At 49.6% G+C, this 21,120-nt stretch overlaps 1 protein-coding gene across 1 annotated transcript in view; it reads right to left on the reverse strand.

The window, feature by feature from the left end:
* Positions 1 to 21,120, reverse strand: part of PAPPA2 (pappalysin 2) — an 86,868-nt gene that overhangs the window by 11,727 nt on the left and 54,021 nt on the right. Inside the window, exons 15-20 of the mRNA XM_061345637.1 lie at positions 18,976 to 19,153; positions 16,644 to 16,857; positions 9,993 to 10,161; positions 9,161 to 9,293; positions 7,927 to 8,036; positions 5,161 to 5,232 (exon numbers count right to left, since the gene is read on the reverse strand). Coding sequence (XP_061201621.1) covers positions 5,161 to 5,232; positions 7,927 to 8,036; positions 9,161 to 9,293; positions 9,993 to 10,161; positions 16,644 to 16,857; positions 18,976 to 19,153 — 876 coding nt within the window. The remainder of the gene's footprint in view (positions 1 to 5,160; positions 5,233 to 7,926; positions 8,037 to 9,160; positions 9,294 to 9,992; positions 10,162 to 16,643; positions 16,858 to 18,975; positions 19,154 to 21,120) is intronic.

The following is a 21,120-nucleotide window of genomic DNA, read 5'->3' on the forward strand; positions in this document are numbered from 1 at the left end:
AAAAAGTGATGATGTGAGCATCGCAAGACAGTGAATGAATTCTGGCCATGCTCTAACACCTAGTTGCTCTAGACAGCCTCCTTGGAGAAGCTGGGGTGCCTGTAGTCCCTACTGCTTTAAGCTGCAGGAGAGCAGATCTCTCTCCCAGAGTGGAGCATCCCACCATGTTTCTGCCTGGTTTCCTGTGCTGAGCTTTGTCATGGTACAAAAGCCCCCCCAGGTCTGGGAGGAGGGACAATCCAAGCGCCCTAGCCCACTTAATGGTGAGGAACAGAGGCAGGTGCCTGCAGCTGGGGCCCAGGTACAGTGATTTGCCCAGGGAGCGAGTTGCACGCTGTCTCCTGTCACATTACAGCACAGCAGGACCCTGAACTTGGATAAGACTTTCCATGTCCCTTATTGCATGTGCCTTCAAAAGGGTTAATTCTGGCTGACAAATGCTGAACACAAGCCGAGCAAACATTTTGTGCATGCTGCTGGGAAGACCGAAGGACCCATGAGGGTCCTTGCCTACGTATTAGATTGCGAGATTCAAGAACGTCTTGCAACCACAAACACACTTCAATCCCTATCTCATCATTTCCATTGTAAATGGGAAACCTCAGGAAAACCACAAAACAGGGAACAGATTAGTGTTTTATGATTGTGATAACATGACCAGCAGCACACACAAGGGCAGTGAGACCTTGTCCTCATGTGGGGAAGACCTGAGAAATTCCCAGCAGCTCATGCTCACAACAGCTTTCTGGTATGGCCCATCCTCACCCAGGACATGACGATAAGACCTCACGCCAAAGTCTCTGCACGCTCCCTCAGCACACAGGCAGGGTTGTTCAGAGCAAAGCACAGCAAAGCCAACCTCAACCAGAGAAGGCACTGAGTCACATCAGGAAGGAAATTGCTATACATGGAGGCACACCACAGGTATAGTAGCTCTTGTTCAGATCCAGCCATACCAGTATGAAGCTTTGCCTCCCGGTGATCTGTCCAAAGCATGCTGCCTTCAGTCCCTTGCAATAAACCCTTTGCATATTCACACAATAATGAAACAGAGCTAGAGGTGGAGGTGAGGTCATCACAGTGCAAAATGTAATTGCTCCCCAGCAAAGCCTGCCCACATTCACTCTGACGACTGCAAGAGCACCCTGCCTTCCTCCAAGTGTATTTGAACAGCAGAGTGATAGTCACTCCATCCTGTGAGTAACACTAAAGTTGGTGACAACATACCTGAACTTTTCCACCTAAACCACAGCCACAACGTGAACTACAGGAGCCCCTGTGGTGGGAGACAGAAGGATGCAGAGCTAGCGAGCTGCACAAACTAGGAGATGTGCTATAGCAGACACACTCATGCATAGACTATTTTGGAACATGGTGGGAATAGTCCAAGGGAGCAACCTGGATCTCTGTACACGCTGTATCCTCTTTTGAAGACACCAGCCTCACTTGCTCTTTGGCGCAGGAGGAGGATAGCGGGGAGGCGGTTACCTTGTGATGGCTTAAGAGAACCTGCCCCAGATGTTGCAAACACCTCCCAAGCACACAGAGCAGATGAGAACACCAGGACCATGAGCACCTCCTCCCAAACCAAGCCAGGGAGGGGGTTCTCTCTTCCCCTCTCCACTCAGCCCCAAGCTCCTTCCCGCAGTGCTGCCATCTGTTTTTCTACTGATGGCAGGGGATGAGATGTTCCACTGGCCCTTGAGAGGAAATGTTGCTCGTCACTAACTCATATTCCTGATGGGCTCCTGGAAGGGTCCCTTACCAAAATACGTGCTTCCCTGCTCTGGCCATGGGGAACTTGGCAAGGCACAGTGGGAGACCAGAAGGAAGATGGATGACCAGATTAATGGAAAGAGAAGGGAAGTGGGGAGAGTCGCAACAGATGAGCAGGCAGGCTGATCTGCTTCCAGCATACAATAAAGATGAGTGAGAATCCCTCTAATGCCATTGCATGGTGACCTGAACTTTCCAACATGAGGCAGGGCTCCAGCTGGGACTGGGAGTTGGGTCTTGGCTACTGCTCCCATGCCCCAGCCTGAGGTGACTCCACCAGGGAGAGACACTACAAGCAGCCAGGTGACCTGGATTTCTCTTACACAGGGTTGTTCCCCAACTGAAGCATCCAGATGAGAAAGCTTTCTTATCCAACACAATCTTGGCACTCAATGGAGAGGCAATGGCATTTCTAAGGGGCGACTGACACCTGAGGTGACCTGGGCAGTCTACTGGAACAGCACTTTACTGCCCGGTAGAGAGGATAGGCTGGTATCCTAAAGAGGTTTTCTCCTGTAAGGGATTACTGTGAAATGAGGAGGAATGTGGGACTAAGAAGTCCCATGGACATAGCAAGTCAAGCTGAACCACGTCAGACCCAGCAGAGGCTGTGTTCTGTCCCTGCAGGACATTGTGCAGGTAAATGAAGGGAGGAACAGGAAAAGGAGATGGGGGTGGGGGCACCATACACCACAGACAGGTGACAAGTTATATTCCATCTCTACACAAATCTTCTTGTCTGATGTCCTCACATCCTGCAAGGGACTGAGTCCCATGTTAAACAGCCTCTGGGAACTGAAGTGTTTTTGGTCACAAGGATGGGGAGAGGAGAGGTATAGGAATGAGGATGGAAGCCAGAGAGGTGAAAACAACATTCAGGGCATTTTCTGTGGTCAAACATGGACAGGGAGGATGGATGGGACACTGGTAACATCTCCCTTCTTCCCAGTGCTGAGCAGCAGCTCCCAGAGACGTATTTTGAATGAGACACATTTGATAAGAGTTACTCTTTATGGCAAGGCAATGATTACTATAAAACACGTGAAAAAAAGTTATCCAGGAAGACCTGCCTTATCAATCTAACCTTAACAACCTGCAGCATCATAGAAGAAAACCCAATGAAATGAGTAATCAAAGACATGTATGTGAGAAGTCAGGAGGAGAACAGGAAAGAGGTGGCTGTGAGCTGTATCAAAGGAGGAGATCATCAGCTGAAAGAAACTATCCGAGGATGAATCTTCATTAGTATTACGGTGAGTGACTGTGACCTTAAAAATAGGCCTGCACTGATGAAACTGCTAATGAAGGAGAAGGCATTGTTCCACAGAGATGATCAGGATATCTGACAAATAGTTAGATGACCTGAAGGACTAGACAGAGAAACAGGATGACATTCACTTGCATAAAATTGAAGAGCAAGCTCTTGTACGTATGGTAAAACATCTGCTGTTAGCTTGCAGCTCATCAGTTGGAAACAAAGGAGGTAGAGAAAGATCTGATCTGGGTGTACTTGCTGACCTCAGGATATCTCTGAGCTGCCAGACTGATGCAACTGCAGAAATAATAGATATAATCCTGGGTCCTATCAAAAGAGGCATCTCCAGTACAAGGAAACTGTGCAGGGCTTTGTTGAGACCTCAGCTGGAAGAGTATGTACTGCTTAGTCATTGCTGATGAAAGATTAATTGAAAGCAGAAAACACATTAAAAAGTCTCAAGATTTGATGAAGAGCATGGACTCTCCACCTTTTGGTAGGACACTGCATGATTTCTGCTTCCTTAACCTCTTTTATGCTAAGAATGCTGTCTAGGTTTGCTTTCCAAGAGTAAAATGGGGTGACAAGCATCCAGGAGCAGAAAGAGGTTATGTTGGCCATGAGCATGTTGGCCAATGAAGAAATAGTGACTGTTCCTACAAGATGCTGGGACTTCAGATAGCTGCTGCTTATCTCTCAGTCTCTCTCTCTCACACACACACACACACACACACACACACACACACAAATAAGCTGGCAGTTTCCACCATCCACTATGGGATCTCTGGCTGAAGACACAGATCCAAGGTGAGGTACACGAGGAGGAAAGGATAGGTTTGGTCTGGTGTACCTGAGCCTAAGGGAGCATCCTCATGTCTGTGTCAACTTTCTGTCACCTTGAGTTGCACAGGAAGGGAAGATGAAGCACCCCACACCCCATCTGTTTCTATTTTGGAAGGACTCAAATTGCACAAAGAGCACTTACTCCCTTGCTAGTAGGAGAGCACAGAGAGGATCACCACAACCATCTGGACTCCTTTTTTCATGTAAGCCCATCCTACTTCAAACATGTTGCCCCAGAGCTGAGCTAAAAGATGGGATTTAGAAAGACCTGGAGCTCCCAAAATGCCACAGGATTCATTGCTAAGCTCTCTACTATCAAACACCTCACTAGCACACAGTATCTCACTCCCCTACACTTGCAGTCCATGCCTTTTAGTAGACACACACAACACAGCCATTGACTTCAGGAACAAACTGCTGCACCTTCTGCTGATCATAACATTTCCTTCCTGGGGACGTGTCCCCTGCAACATCACACTTTCCCCAACCCTTCAGTTGACAGAGAGCTGAGATAGGCAGGATCAGTGAGCAAAAGTAATCATTTGCATTAAAATGAGCCCATTTAAAAAATTATCAGCAAAACCCAAAGCTATTTTTAGTGCGCAAACTTCATTTACATTTTCCTTTTTGGTAAAAATCCGAAATTTTTAGCAGAGAGCATTCCAAAATACCCTCCTTTTTCGTAAGTAGTGCTTGACAAAGACTGCCTATTTTTAATTTCCTTTGTGAACTGACTCCAGGCTGCCTATGATTTTCTCCTGCCTGGTCATTATTCAAAGCGAAATGAGTGGCTAACCAATTTCTGCAAGGAATTCTTTGTCTGCAGATTCTTCAGGAGCAGTTTGTTTTGCATGTACGAGGCTGGAAATCCTAGTTGTTTTGGTTGGACGCGTGAGTCACACAGGGCTTTTCTGGATCCATGTTACTCTAGAACTGCGGTTCTGGTTAAGGAAATATTCAGGCTTGGAGTCAGCACAGGCTTTTTGGGGATACCCCTTGCCAGTGAAATCCTTTTGCTAGAACATTCTTCCCAGCCTGGCCAAAAAGCTACAGGCTAAGAAGGAAATAGGTTATTCTGCAGCTTTTGTTCCCCAGTGTCACCCTGGCTGCAGGAGACCAGAGATGCTTCTCTGACCTCTCTGGCCAGCCAACAAGCCCTGGCCCAGCTCATATGGAGCAAATATGAAGTCAAAGCCACCTGGGTTTGTGCTGGAGCAAGTCTTCACATGGCCACGAATTCTACTGCAAGGAGCAGGCAGCTCATATTGTGGGCAGGGGGGACTTACCTCGCATGACTGGATGCAGTGAATGACAGAGGGGTCTGGATACCACCGCAGCCTTCCTGTGCACACAATATGCTGAGGAGGGAAAAAAAGAGTGGTTAGGGGAGGTGGCAGAGGAAGATGAGCAGCCACCAGTGCTTTCTAGAGGCAGAGGGTTTCTCACAACACTGCATTGCTCATTGCGGTGCAGAAAAGCAGTGGCACCTCCAGGACTCCCTCCATGCACCTCTGCCCTTCAAGGAAACCCTTTGCAACCTGTTTGGTTCACCCACAAACCAGGATACATTGTTCAGGCAGACATTAGACAGATATGCATGTATATGTAGATGTATATAGATGCACAACTGTGAGAGAACAAAGAGAGGTGGTGGGGACCACCAGAGAAGTGAGCTGGGCTAGCTCATAGTATCTGACTTGGCCAGAAGCTGCTGCTTGCAGGAAGCCACTCAAGGTCATGGCAGGCTGGTGTCTGCCATCACCCCTTTGCATGATGCTGGATTCACCAGCTTCTCAATCACACAGGATGCAGGTTCAGCTAGTCATCACTCAGTGTCTGTATCAATTTGCTCACTGATCCCTGCTCAGGCTCTGAGACCAGGTCCCACGAGGACTCACCTCCCTGGACCTGGCCTGAAGCAGATACACCAGACTCACATTCATTTGCAGGGCTGAGGTTATTGCTGGTATTTACGAGACATGAACTCAGTTGCTGCAGCCAAATGGACACAAAAGCAAGATGTGAAGGGCTCTGTTTCATTGCGCTGGAATTCACCATTCTGCTCATTGAGCAGGGGTTTGTGGGGAGCACTCATTATACAGGGGGAAGAAAAGCCCCACCGCACATGCAATTTCCTCCTTGTTAAAGCTCAGGCAGACTTTGAAATCTGAGGCTCCATAAAACAACGGCTAGCCCGTGAAAGTGTCCTAGGATGCCCTTCACAGCACAGGAGTTGCACAGAGGGGCACATGTGTTTTCTCCTAGCCTCCCATTTGAAACGTGCAGCAGCAGGCAGAACAGCTCCAGCATCCCTGGCTGGAATAACATTTGGGGATAGGGCAGTTTTGCTTGCCCTATCCCCAGATATGAGAGATAGATGTGAAGACCTGCTGCAGGTCCTTCTGCTACATGTTCAATTGAGACAGTGATGGAGCTAGTGCAGGATGAAGTCCTGGCAACCCCTAGCCAGCGTAGGGAAGGCAGACCTGGAGGAACCCACTGTCAGATGTGGCAAAGGCTGGGGTTGCTGACTGAGCTAGCCAATTCCTGATCAGTCCAGAGGATGCTTGCAACCTAACCCTACTGGGGTGTTTCATATGTGGTTGTTGTGCAACTTGAATGGCATTTTAGCATACTCATACTAGTATACTCATATTCCAGGCTGGGAAATAAGGGCAGAGGGCAAAACCTGCTCAGCTGCAGGATTCAGTGAATCAGAGCTGAAAAGAGAACAGGACCATGCCCTCCATGAGTGGCCTCTGCAGCTCCCTGTGTGGTTCACCCCATCCTCTCCATCACCTTGGAAGCCTGGCAGCTCCCTGGAATAGCAAGTTTTTGGAGGCTTGGAGGAGCTAAGCGGGGAGCAGAGGCAGGAGCCAGGGCAGAGAGGAAAACAAGACGGTGCAGGGAGAGGGCTCCTGGCACGGAGGAGCACTGCTTCTTAAAATAACACCTCTTCTCCCTCCTCCTCTCTACAAAATGCCTCCCTTGCACGAAAGCCCGCAGCCGTGGCGAAAGGGAAGCCGAACTCCGCTGTCTTGACAGGCCAAGCCATCTGATCCCTCAAAGGCGAGGACTCCTTCCAAGGCTCGTGCTTAACCATCCCACACACCCCAGGCGTCCTCACCCCCCGGCAGCGATTCGTCGTGGGTCTGATTCAAAGCAATGTACAGTAGTATCCACAGGCACGATGCTGGGCCTCCTGCGGGTTCCCAGGAGGAGGGGAAAGCGTTTGGATGGGAGCGCTGGCTCCTGGGAAGACTGTTTGCTTTTCTTTGTTCCACCTCCTTCCTTATGCATCTCATTTTATTTTAAGAAATATTACCCCAGCAGAGCTGCTTTTTGGGAAATTTGTGCCGGGAAGATCCAAACTATTTGAGTTATTTGAGCTGGTTTGCCTACAAAATGACTAAGAGATGGGGAGGGAAAGGCTCCCCAGCTCCAGCAGCAGAGGCAACCAGCTGGCCAGCGCGTCCTGGCAGCCAGAGACACCTTTCAGCTGACAGTGCCCTGCCTCCTCCCGGGAAGGGAGATGCCTGCCTGGGGTTCCGTCTTTGCTATCAGGTAACTGGTGACCCAGGCTCACACCATGAAAGGGCAGATTTGCTATCCCCGCACACAGCAGCTCAGCATGTTTAGACATGCAGCATGCCCTGAAAAATCAGTGGGATTCCTGCATTTAACTTCATTCACTGTGGTATCCTGCAACTCCTTGAAAGCTGGCCTGGGAGCTGATAACTTATGCTGAACTTTGGTATGGGAGAGCAGGAGGCTGTGCAGTAGCATTTGCAGGGGAGGGAAGAGGAGAAAGAAATGGTGAGAGGGAGGAGGACCCTGGCACTAGAACCTGGTTATGGGGAGCAGCAGATACCTCCAGAGCATGCAGCCTGGGCAGCTCCGTGGACCCCACAAACTCAGAGCTCATTTTTGCTGCTTGTCTTTCCAAACCTTACCCTTCTTCACACAAGGCAGAAATTTCAGATAAAAACCATCAAACAGAGAGGAGAGGGACTCCCCTCTACGCTGCCAGCAAACTCCATCTTCCTGGTTACCTGGACTCTGGTGGGCTGCAGACGGTGATCCATTGTCTCTGCTGTTATGTTGTCGGGCAGTATGACAGGGTCGCTGGGAGGTATGATACAGGAGGGCATGCACACAGCACCTGCAGGAGGACAGAAAGCCTTGAGGACTTCAGGAACAAGGCAATGATGTTTTTCCGGGAGACACTAAACCCATATGTGTAGGCTCCTTACCACATCCACTACTCCACTACAGGGTAGAGATGGACATAGAAGAGAACCTTTTCCTCCCAACCTGGGGTGACAACTCCTTCTCCAAATCCTGAATTATGCAAGAATATACAGGAGTTGTGTCCAGTTCCCTTCTCCCATGAGGGGAAAATGGAAGACACCCTAACAGACAGATTCAGCCCCTGATGGCAGGACATGTGATCCAGCATGAAAATAAGTCTGTCCTAGGTGCTATTGGAATGTTTATTGAAATGTTAAGAAGCCTCTTTCAAAGCTTTTTACCACGCTGGATTCCCACTTCCTTCCTACGACCCGGGAAGATAAAACAAGCTGCAAAAACCACATTGAAAAACTAGGTGGATCCCAGCCCTAAGCCCAGCCTCACATCAGATCTGCCCAAAGCTGAACCTTAGTAGGCTCTGCCCTGGGAGTCTCCTCGGCCTGTTTTGATCAGACCCGGAGAAGTGGTGTGTTTGCTTCAGGATGATACTGGCTCTGCTGAAGCATCCTGTCCAGTGGGATGCCAGACTGAGCACTGCAGCTTTTCCTGAAAGCACAAAGAGACCAACTCCTGGAGAAAGAAATGGATGATGTGGTGCCTCATCTGACAAAAGTGCCCTGCTACACACAATTGGTGTGACTTTTATCTGGACCTGCCACATTAACCCTGCAAATGTCAGCAGCAGTAGCAAGCAGAGAGACCTTGAGGGGGTCAAAAGGCTAGAGATTACAAAAGTTACTGTGAAGGGCTGGGTTTGCCCTAGACACAAGTCCCTGCTCCTTCTGAAAAGGAGAGAAGCTTATACTGGAGCCAGCTTTAGCTTTGAGTCTTGCCCATGATTACAACCAGCTCATGCACAAGACTAAAGCCAACCCTGGCTCTATGTTTAGAAAGAAGATGGAAAAGAAAACAGGGTATTTTTCATGGATCTAGTGGGGATTGGTACAAGAGGAAGAGTAACATGACCATCAGATCTGTGGGAGGGCTGAGTCAACATGAAGTTTGGGTTTTGGTTTAGCTTTTGTTAGCCCTCACCTATGCCATGCCCCTGCTCACACTTGTATTCCACAAAATTCAGCTCTGGGGGTGGTGGGCAGGTGCCACGTAAGCTCTCGCACAGTTTGAACTCCTCTGTCCATAAGCCCTCCTTGGTGCAGACAATGGGAACCTGCAAAACAGAGGGAGAGCAGCCAGCTTTACTACCGGCAGCAGCAGGGCTCACCCTGCCTGGCCACTGCCCAGCTCTGAGGGGAATAAAATGCAAGCGCCAGTGGAGTCCAGAGGGAAGTTCTCCAGGGCAGCTGGTTTGCAGCAATCTGGTCCAGCCTACGTGTGCTTTGCACTACTGACGAGAAAGCAAATCGTTTTCCAGCTGCTGCTGGATCCCACCAGAGGGAATCAACTGCACTTCTGACAAGACCATTTCAGCAGGTTGGATAAGAAATATGGGTGGCAGAGCCAGGCAGGCAGCAGCCTCCATCCCCAGGTAAGCCCCTTGGTTAGCAAGCCTGCTGCAGCCAGGTCACCCATTATCCCAGGTGAATGCATTCGCGGCAGCTACCCAGACCCATTGGAAATCCTCTACTTCTGCTTCTAATCCTTTTCACTCAAGAGAAGCAGGCTTGCTTAAGACCACTGGTTTTTGGAAGAGCAGGAGATCATCCCCAGCTGGTGGTGCACTCTTCTGTGGCTGGTATCCAGCAAGAAAAGCTCTGGGTTTCCAGGGCAACTGCTGTTTGAAGATACAAGGGATGGCCAAGCTGCCGTGGGGCCCCTCTGCACAGTGGGGCATAGGGAGCCCTTCTCTTTTCAGGTGCTCTGCAGCACAGCACTTGGCCGATCTCTGCCGGCCCCCCAAGTCACTCACCTGTTGCTCCTGCGGCTCGCAGTTGAGGACGCACTGGCTGTCCAGCTCAAAGCCCTGGGTGCAGTTGTACATGCCCTCGAAGACAGGAGGGGGTGGCTCACACACCACAGGGGTGCAGCGCCCCTCTTCCCACTGCCCGCTCTCCAGGCACTGGACCTTCAGGAACTTCCTGGGAAAACACAGAAGGGATAAACCCACACTCAGCCAGGACCTTTTCTTCTTGCTGGGGAGATTGCAATGATTTAGGAGCACCAGATGCTTTTTCCTTGCTCATTTTCCCACTGCTCCTCGTCTCCTGTGGTGCCTCTAAACCATCTATCTGCCCCACAGCCTCTGTGGGTCCTGGGCTGCTTTGTCTCACTCCCAGTAGCTACACACTCTGCTACGCATGGATGGAGCAAGCCTCCAACAGTCAATCCTGCTGGCATGCATCAAGCTAATCCAGAGGCTCTTCTTTGTAATCCGTCCAGTTCTGTCAATCCTGCTCCTGACGAGGGTCTGTCATATCCCTGCAGACCAATACCATCCTCTGCTGCTAAAACAGCCCAGGCGCAGGCTACTTGCCAAGAAAATCATGAAAAAGAAAGGAAGAGCAGGAGCAGAGCCCAGCAGGTTTTTAGTCTCCTGTCCTTGGCAGCAACAGACACCACATCTTTTATACCGAGGCATCAAAACCCCATGAGGCATCAGGCTGGATGGGATTGCTCTCCCAGAAGAGGACATGTCACCACAACCCCAGACTTTGACACACAGGTTTTGACGGTGCTGACAGGCTTTACCTGAACCAGTGTTAATTGCTCTGTATTTAATGACACTTCTTCCTCTACCCCCATCCTTCTTTGCTAGGCAGCCTGCTCCAGCTGCTTGCCCCTGCCCTCTCCCACCACCACTGCCAGAAGGCAGGGCTCCAGGCACCAAGTTATGAAGTTTATAGCATGCCACAGGTATGTGGAGGGGGTTTAAATGGGTTAGATAAACCCCTGTAGGAGACACTAAATTGCCCCTTGTTCTGAGCAGCCAAAACATTGCACAGGGCCAGCCGACTTCCCCCCAACACACAGTGTTGGTCACGCAGGCCAGAGTGGTGAGGGGACCACATCTTCACACCACCACCAGACCTGGAGCAGGAACTGTTGGCCACCCTCATCATACATCTGCTGGGAACCCCTAGAAGGGAAATTTGAGAGATTTTTGAAACATTCTCATCTTTTTAAGTATTTGCAGCTCATGGAGACTCCCCTTCTCCCTTCAGAAACCAGGGGTCTGTTTTTCCTGAAGACTGTATGTGGTGGACAGCGGGTTCCTGCTGTGATGAATTCAGGCTCCAGCGGGTGATGTGGAGGCAGGCAAGGAAGGGGAGGTGACAGGTCCCCCGGCACAGAGCTCTGCACAAACCTTCCCACCAGCCCACGCCATGTGTGCTCACGGCACAAGCACCTGAACAGCAAGTGGTGCTGCACTCACCCCTGGGGCAGTCGCCTTGAGTCGACTGAAGGGAACTGCAGCTATGTACCGTTTCTGAAGGGTGGAGAGGAGGAGCCCTGCATCCCATTGTGGGTGTCTGTGGTTTTAGCCCATCCCTAGTTTAACTTTTGTGATTGCTTGCCTTTTCCATTGGGATAATGGCCACTGCCTTTTGAAGATGTCCCCATCACACCTTGCATCCTCCCATGTCTGAATGCTTTGCTTTGCCCACCTTTAAAGGCAAGTGAAGGCACACGCCAAGGGGTAGGTCTGTGTTGCGTGTCCAGGTACTCCAGCAGCATTTTCCCCTTCTTGAATTGCCTGGCATTCAGGGTGTGATCCTGCTGTACAATTTGCAAGGGGTAAATCAATGGGGCTTAAGCTGATGCCAGTAGCAGCAAACTGGCAGTGCAAAGCCTCACTGCAACAGCAATACCTCAAGCACTGAGTAAACTCCTTTACAAACCAGGAGCATCAAAGCCACACACTACTTCTCACTCCCCAGCTGGCCACCACACTATAACTGATGCGGCCACTGCACCTCCCTGCTGCTCCTCCAAATCACATCAGAGGCCCTTTGCCCGGGAGCCACATGAAAACCTGGGTGGAGAAGCTGAGCACAGGGAGGACATGCTGTGGGAGCTGCAGTTTGCACAGGTGCACACTGTGGTTTGCAGCTCCATCATCTTCACCAGGGCTCCTTTTCTTGATGTGGTGCTGGAGTTACCCCAGCAGGGGCCAGTGCCGTGCATGGACTCTCCCACCTCTCCTAAGACCTGCACCCCCCTGCACCTGGGGGAAGAAACCACCTTGCTTTGGAGGCTCATCCCACCACCAGCATCCATGCTGGGGAACTTCAAACAGGGCTAACCTGGGCTGACCCCAGCGTAGAAGGTGGCGTGTGGACCACTGCCACATGTACAAATTGAACAGGTCATATTAAGGCATGGAGAAGGGAAGGGAGAGCCATTTAAAAAACATATATGTATATGCACATATATATATGTATGCACATATATATATATATATATATAAACACAACCTCATAGCAGCTTGAAATTTCCAGACCCCCCCCAACTTCTGATCTGGGTTAGCAGCATTTCTCAAGGATTAACAAGGAAGCCAGGAAAATCGGAGTCAAAGCTTTCCTCTTCTCCCAGCAGGCAAGCAGATGCCTAATGGATAGAGAAGACAGGGGAGACGTCCAAAGCCAGCCACGGCTGCATCTGATGTGAAGGCATGAGTGTTCACCTGGCTCCAGAAGCTGAGCATGCAGGAGCCTGGCTGGCATCCAGCCACGTAATGGGTCAGCCAGTTTGTGGGGACCAGGTCCTCTGTACAGGAATGGTGATAAATGAGCCTAAAGCCTCATCTCCCATGGCAGGAGACTCACAGCTTCAAAATGAAGGGGGAGGGGGGGGAAGGAATGAGGGAGATCTGGCAGTAAACTGAAAGAAAGCATTACAAAAGAAAAGAAAGCTTGTAGGACCTCTGCTGCTGTGCTCCAAACGGCCTGGGCAACCTGGGCTGTAAATCTTTAAGAGAGAACTTCTGGGTAGAAATGACACAGAAGTCCACTTGGCAGCCTGTGTTTTCTTTACCTGGCCGTTTGGCTCTCTCAGCTGTGCTGGTGTTTGCCTTTTATCTGAAAGGGGAGAGATGTGGGCAGGAGCAGTGAGCATCCCACACCTTTGCACCCACCACAAATGCATAGCGGCCTGGTGCCCTGCTGAACTCCAATGGCCCTGGGCTAGGCTGCCCTGCTTTGCCCAATGTCATCTTTCTCATGGATTTCTAGCCTCTGGTTGCTAACTCCTCCTAGTCCATTTTCTCCTCCATGTTCGCTTGCCTCGTCTCACTCTTTCATGGTCTCTGTAGTCTTCAAATGGGGAGAGGAGTCAGAAGGGCTGATATCTGCATGGAAGTTCATCAGGGGCCTGTGCTGCCTTGATCTGTGGTCGAAATGCAGGCTGAGACTTTCAAAGTTGCCTGAAAAGACCTGGGTGCCAGTTCTTTTTGCTTCATTCTTTGCTAGCAGAAGGGGCTCAACCCCTCACAAAGGTAGCTTCGAGATCTCCAGATCTCTCCGGGGAATCATCCTACATTGGGCTAGTGAAACAACCACTCTGCAGGGTCTGACCTTTTTGGTCCCCTAACTGAAATAATTCTCTCAGCATTAGAGTGCTCCTCTGAAGGATGCCCTAGATATTTCTGTTAGCATTAGTGAGCTGCTTCAGATGGTCCTTCATGGCGGAAGCAACAGCAAGGACCACTGAGAGGGTGATGCTTAATTTGCACAAAGTATCTGACCCCTGACTTTCAGGCCAGCTCTTTTCAATGCTGCAAATTTGGACAATGCCAAACATTGTTCCTTGACAGTTCATTTCTCTGTACGATCCAGGTGGGTTGGCTGGTGCTGCCACTGGACAGATGCTGCCCAGAAACAGAGCACAAATGCATATATTAAGTTCCCCTTTTGCCACTGTTACAGGGTTAGGTGTGAAATAGCTTGGCAGCTGGTAACCAGGCTGAAATCAGATTTCCTTTAGGAAGAATCAAAGAAGCTTTAACCTTCATGTCAGCATTGTCAGTAAGATGATCCTGCCAGCAGAAAAGCAACAAATCTCTGACAGGATCTTGATTACACAATCAACATTTCCTCAAGGATCTCTTGTTGACAAGCAGTGATTTCTGAAGGGCCTTTCCTTACCCAGGTTAATAGATAAAAGCATCTTCTCCGAGACAACGGATTTCTTCATCTCCTTTGTCTTGAACTTATGCTATGGGAAACGAATTTCAACTAAGATTTCAACATCTCTGTCCAAGAGCATCTCAGCTTGGACAGAGACAGCTGGATTCCAGCCATGGGTCAGGTCTGCATAAGATGGGCACTGTAGCCCTACCAGTGAGGAGCAAAAGCCCCAGGACTTACGCCCTCAGTCCAGCTTTAATAGCCATGGTGTTTTATGAGGTGCATGAGAGAGAAAGACTGCAGAGGCTGATCAAAAAGGCAGCTAGTCAAGTGGTGATGCTGAGCCTTGACTGGATTTAATTCCTGCTTGCTCATACTACAGCTTAACTGTCCCTGTCTATAGAAGTTCCAGAGCCAACCCTGAGGAAGGTGCCTACAAGCAGCCCTCAAAGACAATGACAGAGATTCTTAGAATACACTTCCTCCATCATTCCCCTCTAAAAAGGTATGCTCACTAGAGCTAGAATAATTCAAAGGGAGCCTGAATTTATTTCCAAGGTTAAGCTAGTTAGCTGGCATGCAGTCTTCAGTGTTAGCCATGGATCATTCCTGACAGTATCCACTGTCCAGTATCCATGGATCATTTGTGCAATATATAGTACACATAGAGTCTTGCTTTCTTATGCCTATCAACACCTGTACAGCACTAAATCCTTTAGTAAGGCTGGTGCTTGCTGGGTTGATGGACAGCAGGGAGACAATAGATCAAGAACTCAGTCTGCTGAACCCAGAAAGACTTCAGAAGACCCCCAAACCTGATGTCCAAATCATCAGCAGAGACCTCACTTACACACCAGCATATCCAGAATGTGCACCTCACCAGTGCTGGCTCCTTCCAGAGCTCTCCATCACCTTCAACAACTTGCTTTCTCCAAAACTGGCCTGAACAAAGAAAGCAACCACTTACTCAAGCAGATCCCATCCTCTGCCTGCCAGGCCTGAAAATTGAGAAGGATTTCCATCAATCCAGCAATCGGCTGGCCTGCTTAGTGGCTAGTAGCTGCCCTGCATGTGCCAAGGGGTTTGTACTTATGCTGAGCATATATGCAGAGCTCCAGATAAGGCTGTACACTGACATTTACACTTTCAACGAAAGGCTTTTGCTTTGAATCAGGCCACTCACATAGCAGTTAACCTGCATGATAAGAAAGCAATGCATTTTCTATTAATGTTTTTTTGCTTACCGTAACAGGATCATTACTCTGCCAAGATGTTAGACAAATCAGTAGCAACAATATTAGCAAATTTGATAATGCTATGATGTCAACATGCATTGCTGTGAAAATGTAAACCACATTGCATGGTTTTCCTTGACTTGTCTCACAGGCTGTTCAGACCCATAGATAGGGGAGTTGCACACACATCAGAGGAGCCCTGGGAACTCCCAGAGGGCATCCTTTTTACTAGCAGTTGCTGCGTCATGACTGAGATGGCTTAACATTGCAAGCTGCATTGATCTGATCGCACATCCAGTGCCTGAAGTGCCACAGGCACACAAGCTCCTTTGCAGTTTGCAAAGCAGTCCATGTGATTGTAGCTATAACCATAATTTGCGCAGCTCCCCTTGGCCCAAGAAATGCTCCTAACACTGTGAAGAGCTGTTTACAGAAACCACTTCCTTCATTACAAGGCAAGAAATTTGGCAACTGCTTCCCAGAGCACAACAACCCTACCCCAGAGCAAAGTAGAGATCAAGTCTGCATTCAATTAAAACTGGAAGGGGGCATTAAACAATTAGCACATAATTACCTGATCTGGGCTACCATGAAGACTCTGGGGAGGACCTGGTCAATGCCAGGAAATCTTTGGTGACCATACCCAATGGAGACTTCAGCAGGAGACATTGCAGACAAAATGCTACTTTACCCCCAGCGCCACGATATTGGCTGAGTGCAGGACTAGTGAATCACCACGAATTCTTCCCTGAAGCACTGGGAAAAATCTTCTCAAATTGAAATGCCAATGCTTGAGATTAAATTTAGCCAAGATGTGCAGGGGGTAAAATGCTAACCCTGACAAAAGGCAGTCATTCATTCTTACAACCAGTGCTTTGATCTATGCTTTATCGCTTTTAGGAAAGACATCAGCTCCAGGAATCTTCCAGCATCTATTACATCCAATTACCTGAGAGTCTGAAAACATTTCTGTACATGCTTGATTTTCACCAAGGTGCATGGGAAAATTCACATGCTTTAGGTTAAGGCACTTATCGAGTACACATGCACAACAGCAGTTTACATCTTGCTTCCACCTGCTTTCACCTAAACCAGGGTATCTCTTGTATTTCACGAAATCTCCATGACCGGAGCAAGCTGCTGTTCCATGTACCTATCACACCAACTCCTCAAGACTGCCGGCACACTATAACCTCTCCTTGCTCACACTGGGAGAAGAGGAGGAAGGAAACAGTGATAACAGACCCACCACAGACTTACTTCTTAGGCTTTCCTGCTGCATTCTCAGCCACATGGTATCCAGGCTTGCACTTGTAGCGACAGACCGAGCCCACGTCATGGTTCCCCTGCAAGCACCGTGGGACCAGGAGCTTGGCATTGGCCACCGCAGGAGGCACATCACACTCCAGCTTGCAGTAGGCTTCAGGGAGTGACCAGAGACTATCCTCTAGGCAGGTCAGCCACTGGTTTGTTCCTGACTCCAAAAGAGAAGCAGCATGTTGGGGTTACAGCCCACCCAGGGATGGAGTCCTGCTGAGGGAAGCTCAGACCAACCAGCAAAAGTCGTCTTGTTAGAGTGGATACTGACACCAAGGCAGGCAGCAGATATGAAGACCAAAAACTTTCCCTTAGAATTTCCCTCTCTGGAGATGCCTCAGGATAGCCTTCACTGTGCTGGGGGCTTTTGTGTATGACACCTATCTGTTATATTCTGTTCAGCCCACCTTCATTCTCCCCAGGTACTTTCTGCAGCTCGTCCTTACCTACCCTTACAAGCTGTCATTCCCTTGTGCTGCACATGCAGTGAAAGACAGGAAGCACCAGGAAGACAGGTGTGGGAGCCTTAACTGGTGTGACTGGAAATTCAAACCATCCATGGGTAAAGGTTTGGGATCGTTATTACAGTCCAGCTCTCTGTTGTCCCTCAAAAAAAGTGTCTGGTAGACTGAGCTAGTGGGTGGCTGAGACTGCACAGCTCTGAGTGTGTATAGTAAGTGTCCAGGACTGCATTGCCCACATGGTGTGGATGATGCATGGTTCGCTGGGAACTACTGAGGAAGAAAAGAAGCTGGACTGAATTGAATAGGACTCCTCTGAGAGGTTTAGATCAGCAGGTTCCCAGTGCAGCCAGACCGCTCCATGCTTCCATCAAACACCTTTTTCTGGGCTCACTGCTCTGCCTACAACTGCTCTTGGGCCAGGGGCAAGACCATACCTCCACTCAGCGCTTGTGTTCCTGGTGGGCCAGTGCTGCTGAGGGTCATCCTCCACCCTCAAGCACCGTGCAGCTGTGTCATCCTTTCCTTGCCTATTCTTAGCATTTATTAGCCTTGAGAGCCTGCCCGTAAGGATGTGAGCCTTTGGGGAGAACAAGCATCAAGCACGTCTCTGCCTCGACAGCTCAGCCGAGTCAGCTGGACCTCTAAGAGTTTACCCGATGGCTCAGCAGCCTTGGCCAAGCACCATCAGCCATTATGTCAGCTGCTGGAAGTCACCCAGGGTGCTCCACTGAGGGGATGCCTTCCCACCAAGAGAGCCTATGGCAAACCTCCTGTTGACTTCAGCTGCAGCAAGAGGCAGCTGTGAGTGAAAGATCAGATTAAAGCCCTGCCCTCAGCTGACCCATGCAAGGCAATGGGCATCGTTTTGTGCAGAATTTGGACTGTCAGGTCATTGTTCGTGTGCTACCCCTTGGATCAGTTCACAGTGGGGATCTACCGGCATCCCCCTGGTGTGAAAGAAGACCTTAGTTCCCTGCAGTTTTTGCTCCTTAGATTTAACTTAAATGAAATAAAATAAAAAAAAAAGTAAATTATTTTCATACATTTCAGCTATAAATGTCTCCATAAAATAGGACACCCATTAAAATGATTTGTTGTATGTGATTGTTCAGAGCAAAGGCGCTAGTGAAAATTCACATAAAGTCTCAATGCTTGAAGCTGTCAAGGCAATTACCCCAAAAATCCCATCCAGCTCAGCCTTGTATAGACAGGAACAGTAGCTCTTTTTCTCTGACTTGGCTTCAAAACATTCCTGCGGCTACCGATGGAGTCGGCAGAATGAAAGCCAGGCCATGGCATGTCTGGGGGGGACTGCTGTGTGTCTGGGTGGTGAACATCTCCCAGAGTGTTCTGCAGCTGCGGGCATCAGTCTTTATGGCTTTATACAGCCCCCAGACTCCTGAACCACAGGCTTTCCCACAGCCACCAGGCACTGAGCCATTTTTGGCTCTCTGAAGTCCCCTGTCTGTCTCCTTTGGCTGCCTACACACTTCTTGGCTCCCTTGTCCCCATAATACTGGAGGGTGACGGACCTCACCAGATACCTGAAAAAGACATCTCTACCCCCGGGTGGATAAGGCCTGCCAGCTGGGGGATGGGAGTCAGAGGGAATTATCCATGCTATGGTGTCTCCACTCAGGGGGTTTGGATGCTCACCATTTTGAGAAGTGTCTCAGAAGCCCAACTGGCTGGCAAAAGCCAGGATAACCAGGAAATTCAAAGTAGTAATGCTCTGTTTGAACAACCTGGGACAGACAGGGAAAGTTGGCACCAAAAAGGATTCCTCAATCTCTCAGCACTCCAGAACGTACCTTGGAGCTTGGCTGGGTGGATGCAGGAGAAGGAGCATCTCTGCAGATAAGTGGTCCCCTTGGGGCAGGAGAACTCTGCGTAGTACACATGGGACTGGTCAGGAACACCGCAGTCAACAGGGTCACAAGTTACAGATCTGTCCCACCGTCCTGAGCTGCACATCAGCACCACCTCCTGCTGCGGAGATAGCAAGGCTCCATCAGACCCCTGAGAGTGACCTTTAATCTATTAGTTTACCACCTCAGCAGAAAGGGCTGACCCAGGTTCAAGGAAAAGGAGAGCTTTCACCCATTTTTCCTCCCCAAATGTGTTCTTTCTCCCCACTCTGGACACTGAGTCACAAAGTGACTGTTCACGGGGTGACATTCAGGGTGTGAAAACAGTGAATGGCCCTTGGGGTAACATGCAAGCCACCTGCACAAGAGACCTTCTAGTGCTTGGTCTGGAACTGCTTACCTTCAGAAATGCTAGCTGCATACACACTGTGTGAGTGGTGCCAGAGCATACTAGAGAAAATAGAAAATCCCTTCAGGATACACTACAGCTTCCTGAGCTACAAGTTATTCCCAGCTCTGTGCGCTGCGACTTTCTCCCCTAGAAGATCAAGTCTTACTTATCTGTTGATGGGCAGCTCTCCTGTTTATTGTTTTTTCCAAATGCACTGATTCTCTCATGCCTCAGTCCACAGACCCCACTGAAATCAGAGGTTCAGATAACCTCATTTAAGTATCCTAATTACATGGCCCCTCTTACACAGCTGGGGGACTGCATGAGAACCTAACACCCTGTGGTCCAATCACTAAACATGATCAACATGTGCCACAGACTTCATCAAAGCAGAGTGGTGGATGTCGGTGTGCCACGAGCAGCCTGGTTTAGTGAAAGGAGTCCCTAGCCATGTCAGGTTTGGACTAGATGATCTTATAAAGACCCCTTCCAACCCCAACTGTTCTATGATTTCCTCTTCCAGACTGCTAACCCCAGCCCAGCAGTCCTCAGGCAGGGCTGCAGACAAAAGAAAGATCTTCCTGGTATCCCTTCGCTGGCTGACTACAACCATGCAGCTTGTACAGTCAAATATGTGACCTGTCCTCACAGCCAGCATGTTTTGATTGAACCTGGATATGGTGGCTCTGAAGGACATCACTAAAATTGAGGCTGATACTCTTGGGCGTGCAGCAGAATCATGGTGTATCTGAGCTAGGTGGAGAGGATAGCTCAGGGGAGAGCTGTGTGCATGTTCCTAAAACACCTCAACACGAGTAGGGTCACACGGCCAAACCAGTAACATCACTGGAGGGCTCAGGACAGGGCACTTGCAAGCTGCCATCTGCTGTGACAGCCACATGGTGAAGCTCTGTCCAGAAGTTTCCCATCTTGCTGCCAAATGCAGGAAAACTGTCACCCGAGGCAGATTTATTTTCTGTGGTTTCATTTCAGAGAATGGGAACATTTTGTTTTCCCTAGGCATGCCTTGGACCACAGAGCCATGCGGCCACATAATTAATAACCTCCCTGGTGATGAGGAGCCGAACGGTGCATCCCCAGATGCCTCATTGCCCTTTCCCACACCCACCCCTCCTGCAGCAAACACCAATGGATGCAGCATGGGAAACCTGCCTGACAGGCACCACAGGCACTTGCAGCTCTCCTCTTTCCAGTGGGGAAAGGTCCACCCTGCTGACATGGCCTAACTTGCCTCCATCGGTCTCTGCCCTGTGCAAGTTCATGCTCAAGTTAGCGTGGAGACCAGCTCAGCCCCACAGACTCCTGTTCACCCTCCAGGAACAGCCTGAGGACGGGACACACTGTGCCCACAACTCTGTCAAGGTCTGTGCCCACAACTCTGTCAGGTCTATACCCAGACCTGAGGCAGCTTGGCACCCAAGGACACATGAGTCCCGTCTCCTCTGTCAACGCCTAAGAGCCATGTTGACTTGTGGCTTTTACGAGGCATCCCCCCAGCCCTATGGGAAGCAGGACAAACTCTTTCATGGTGACCTCTGGGCTGCCCTGCTTGCTTGGGCAGTGCTACTGCAATGTAACACAAAGGAAGAAAAGCTCTCCGTGCTGTTGGCTGCCTCTAAATATAGTCGCTCTGCCATGACTTCGTTTTTTCCTGAGCCACTAACTTCAGCGTTAAG

This window comes from Neopsephotus bourkii, unplaced genomic scaffold, assembly GCF_033783945.1.
Source record: "Neopsephotus bourkii isolate Nb327-2 ecotype Australia unplaced genomic scaffold, CSIRO-AGI_Nbou_v1 NB_234, whole genome shotgun sequence".
Classification (NCBI taxonomy): domain Eukaryota; kingdom Metazoa; phylum Chordata; class Aves; order Psittaciformes; family Psittacidae; genus Neopsephotus; species Neopsephotus bourkii.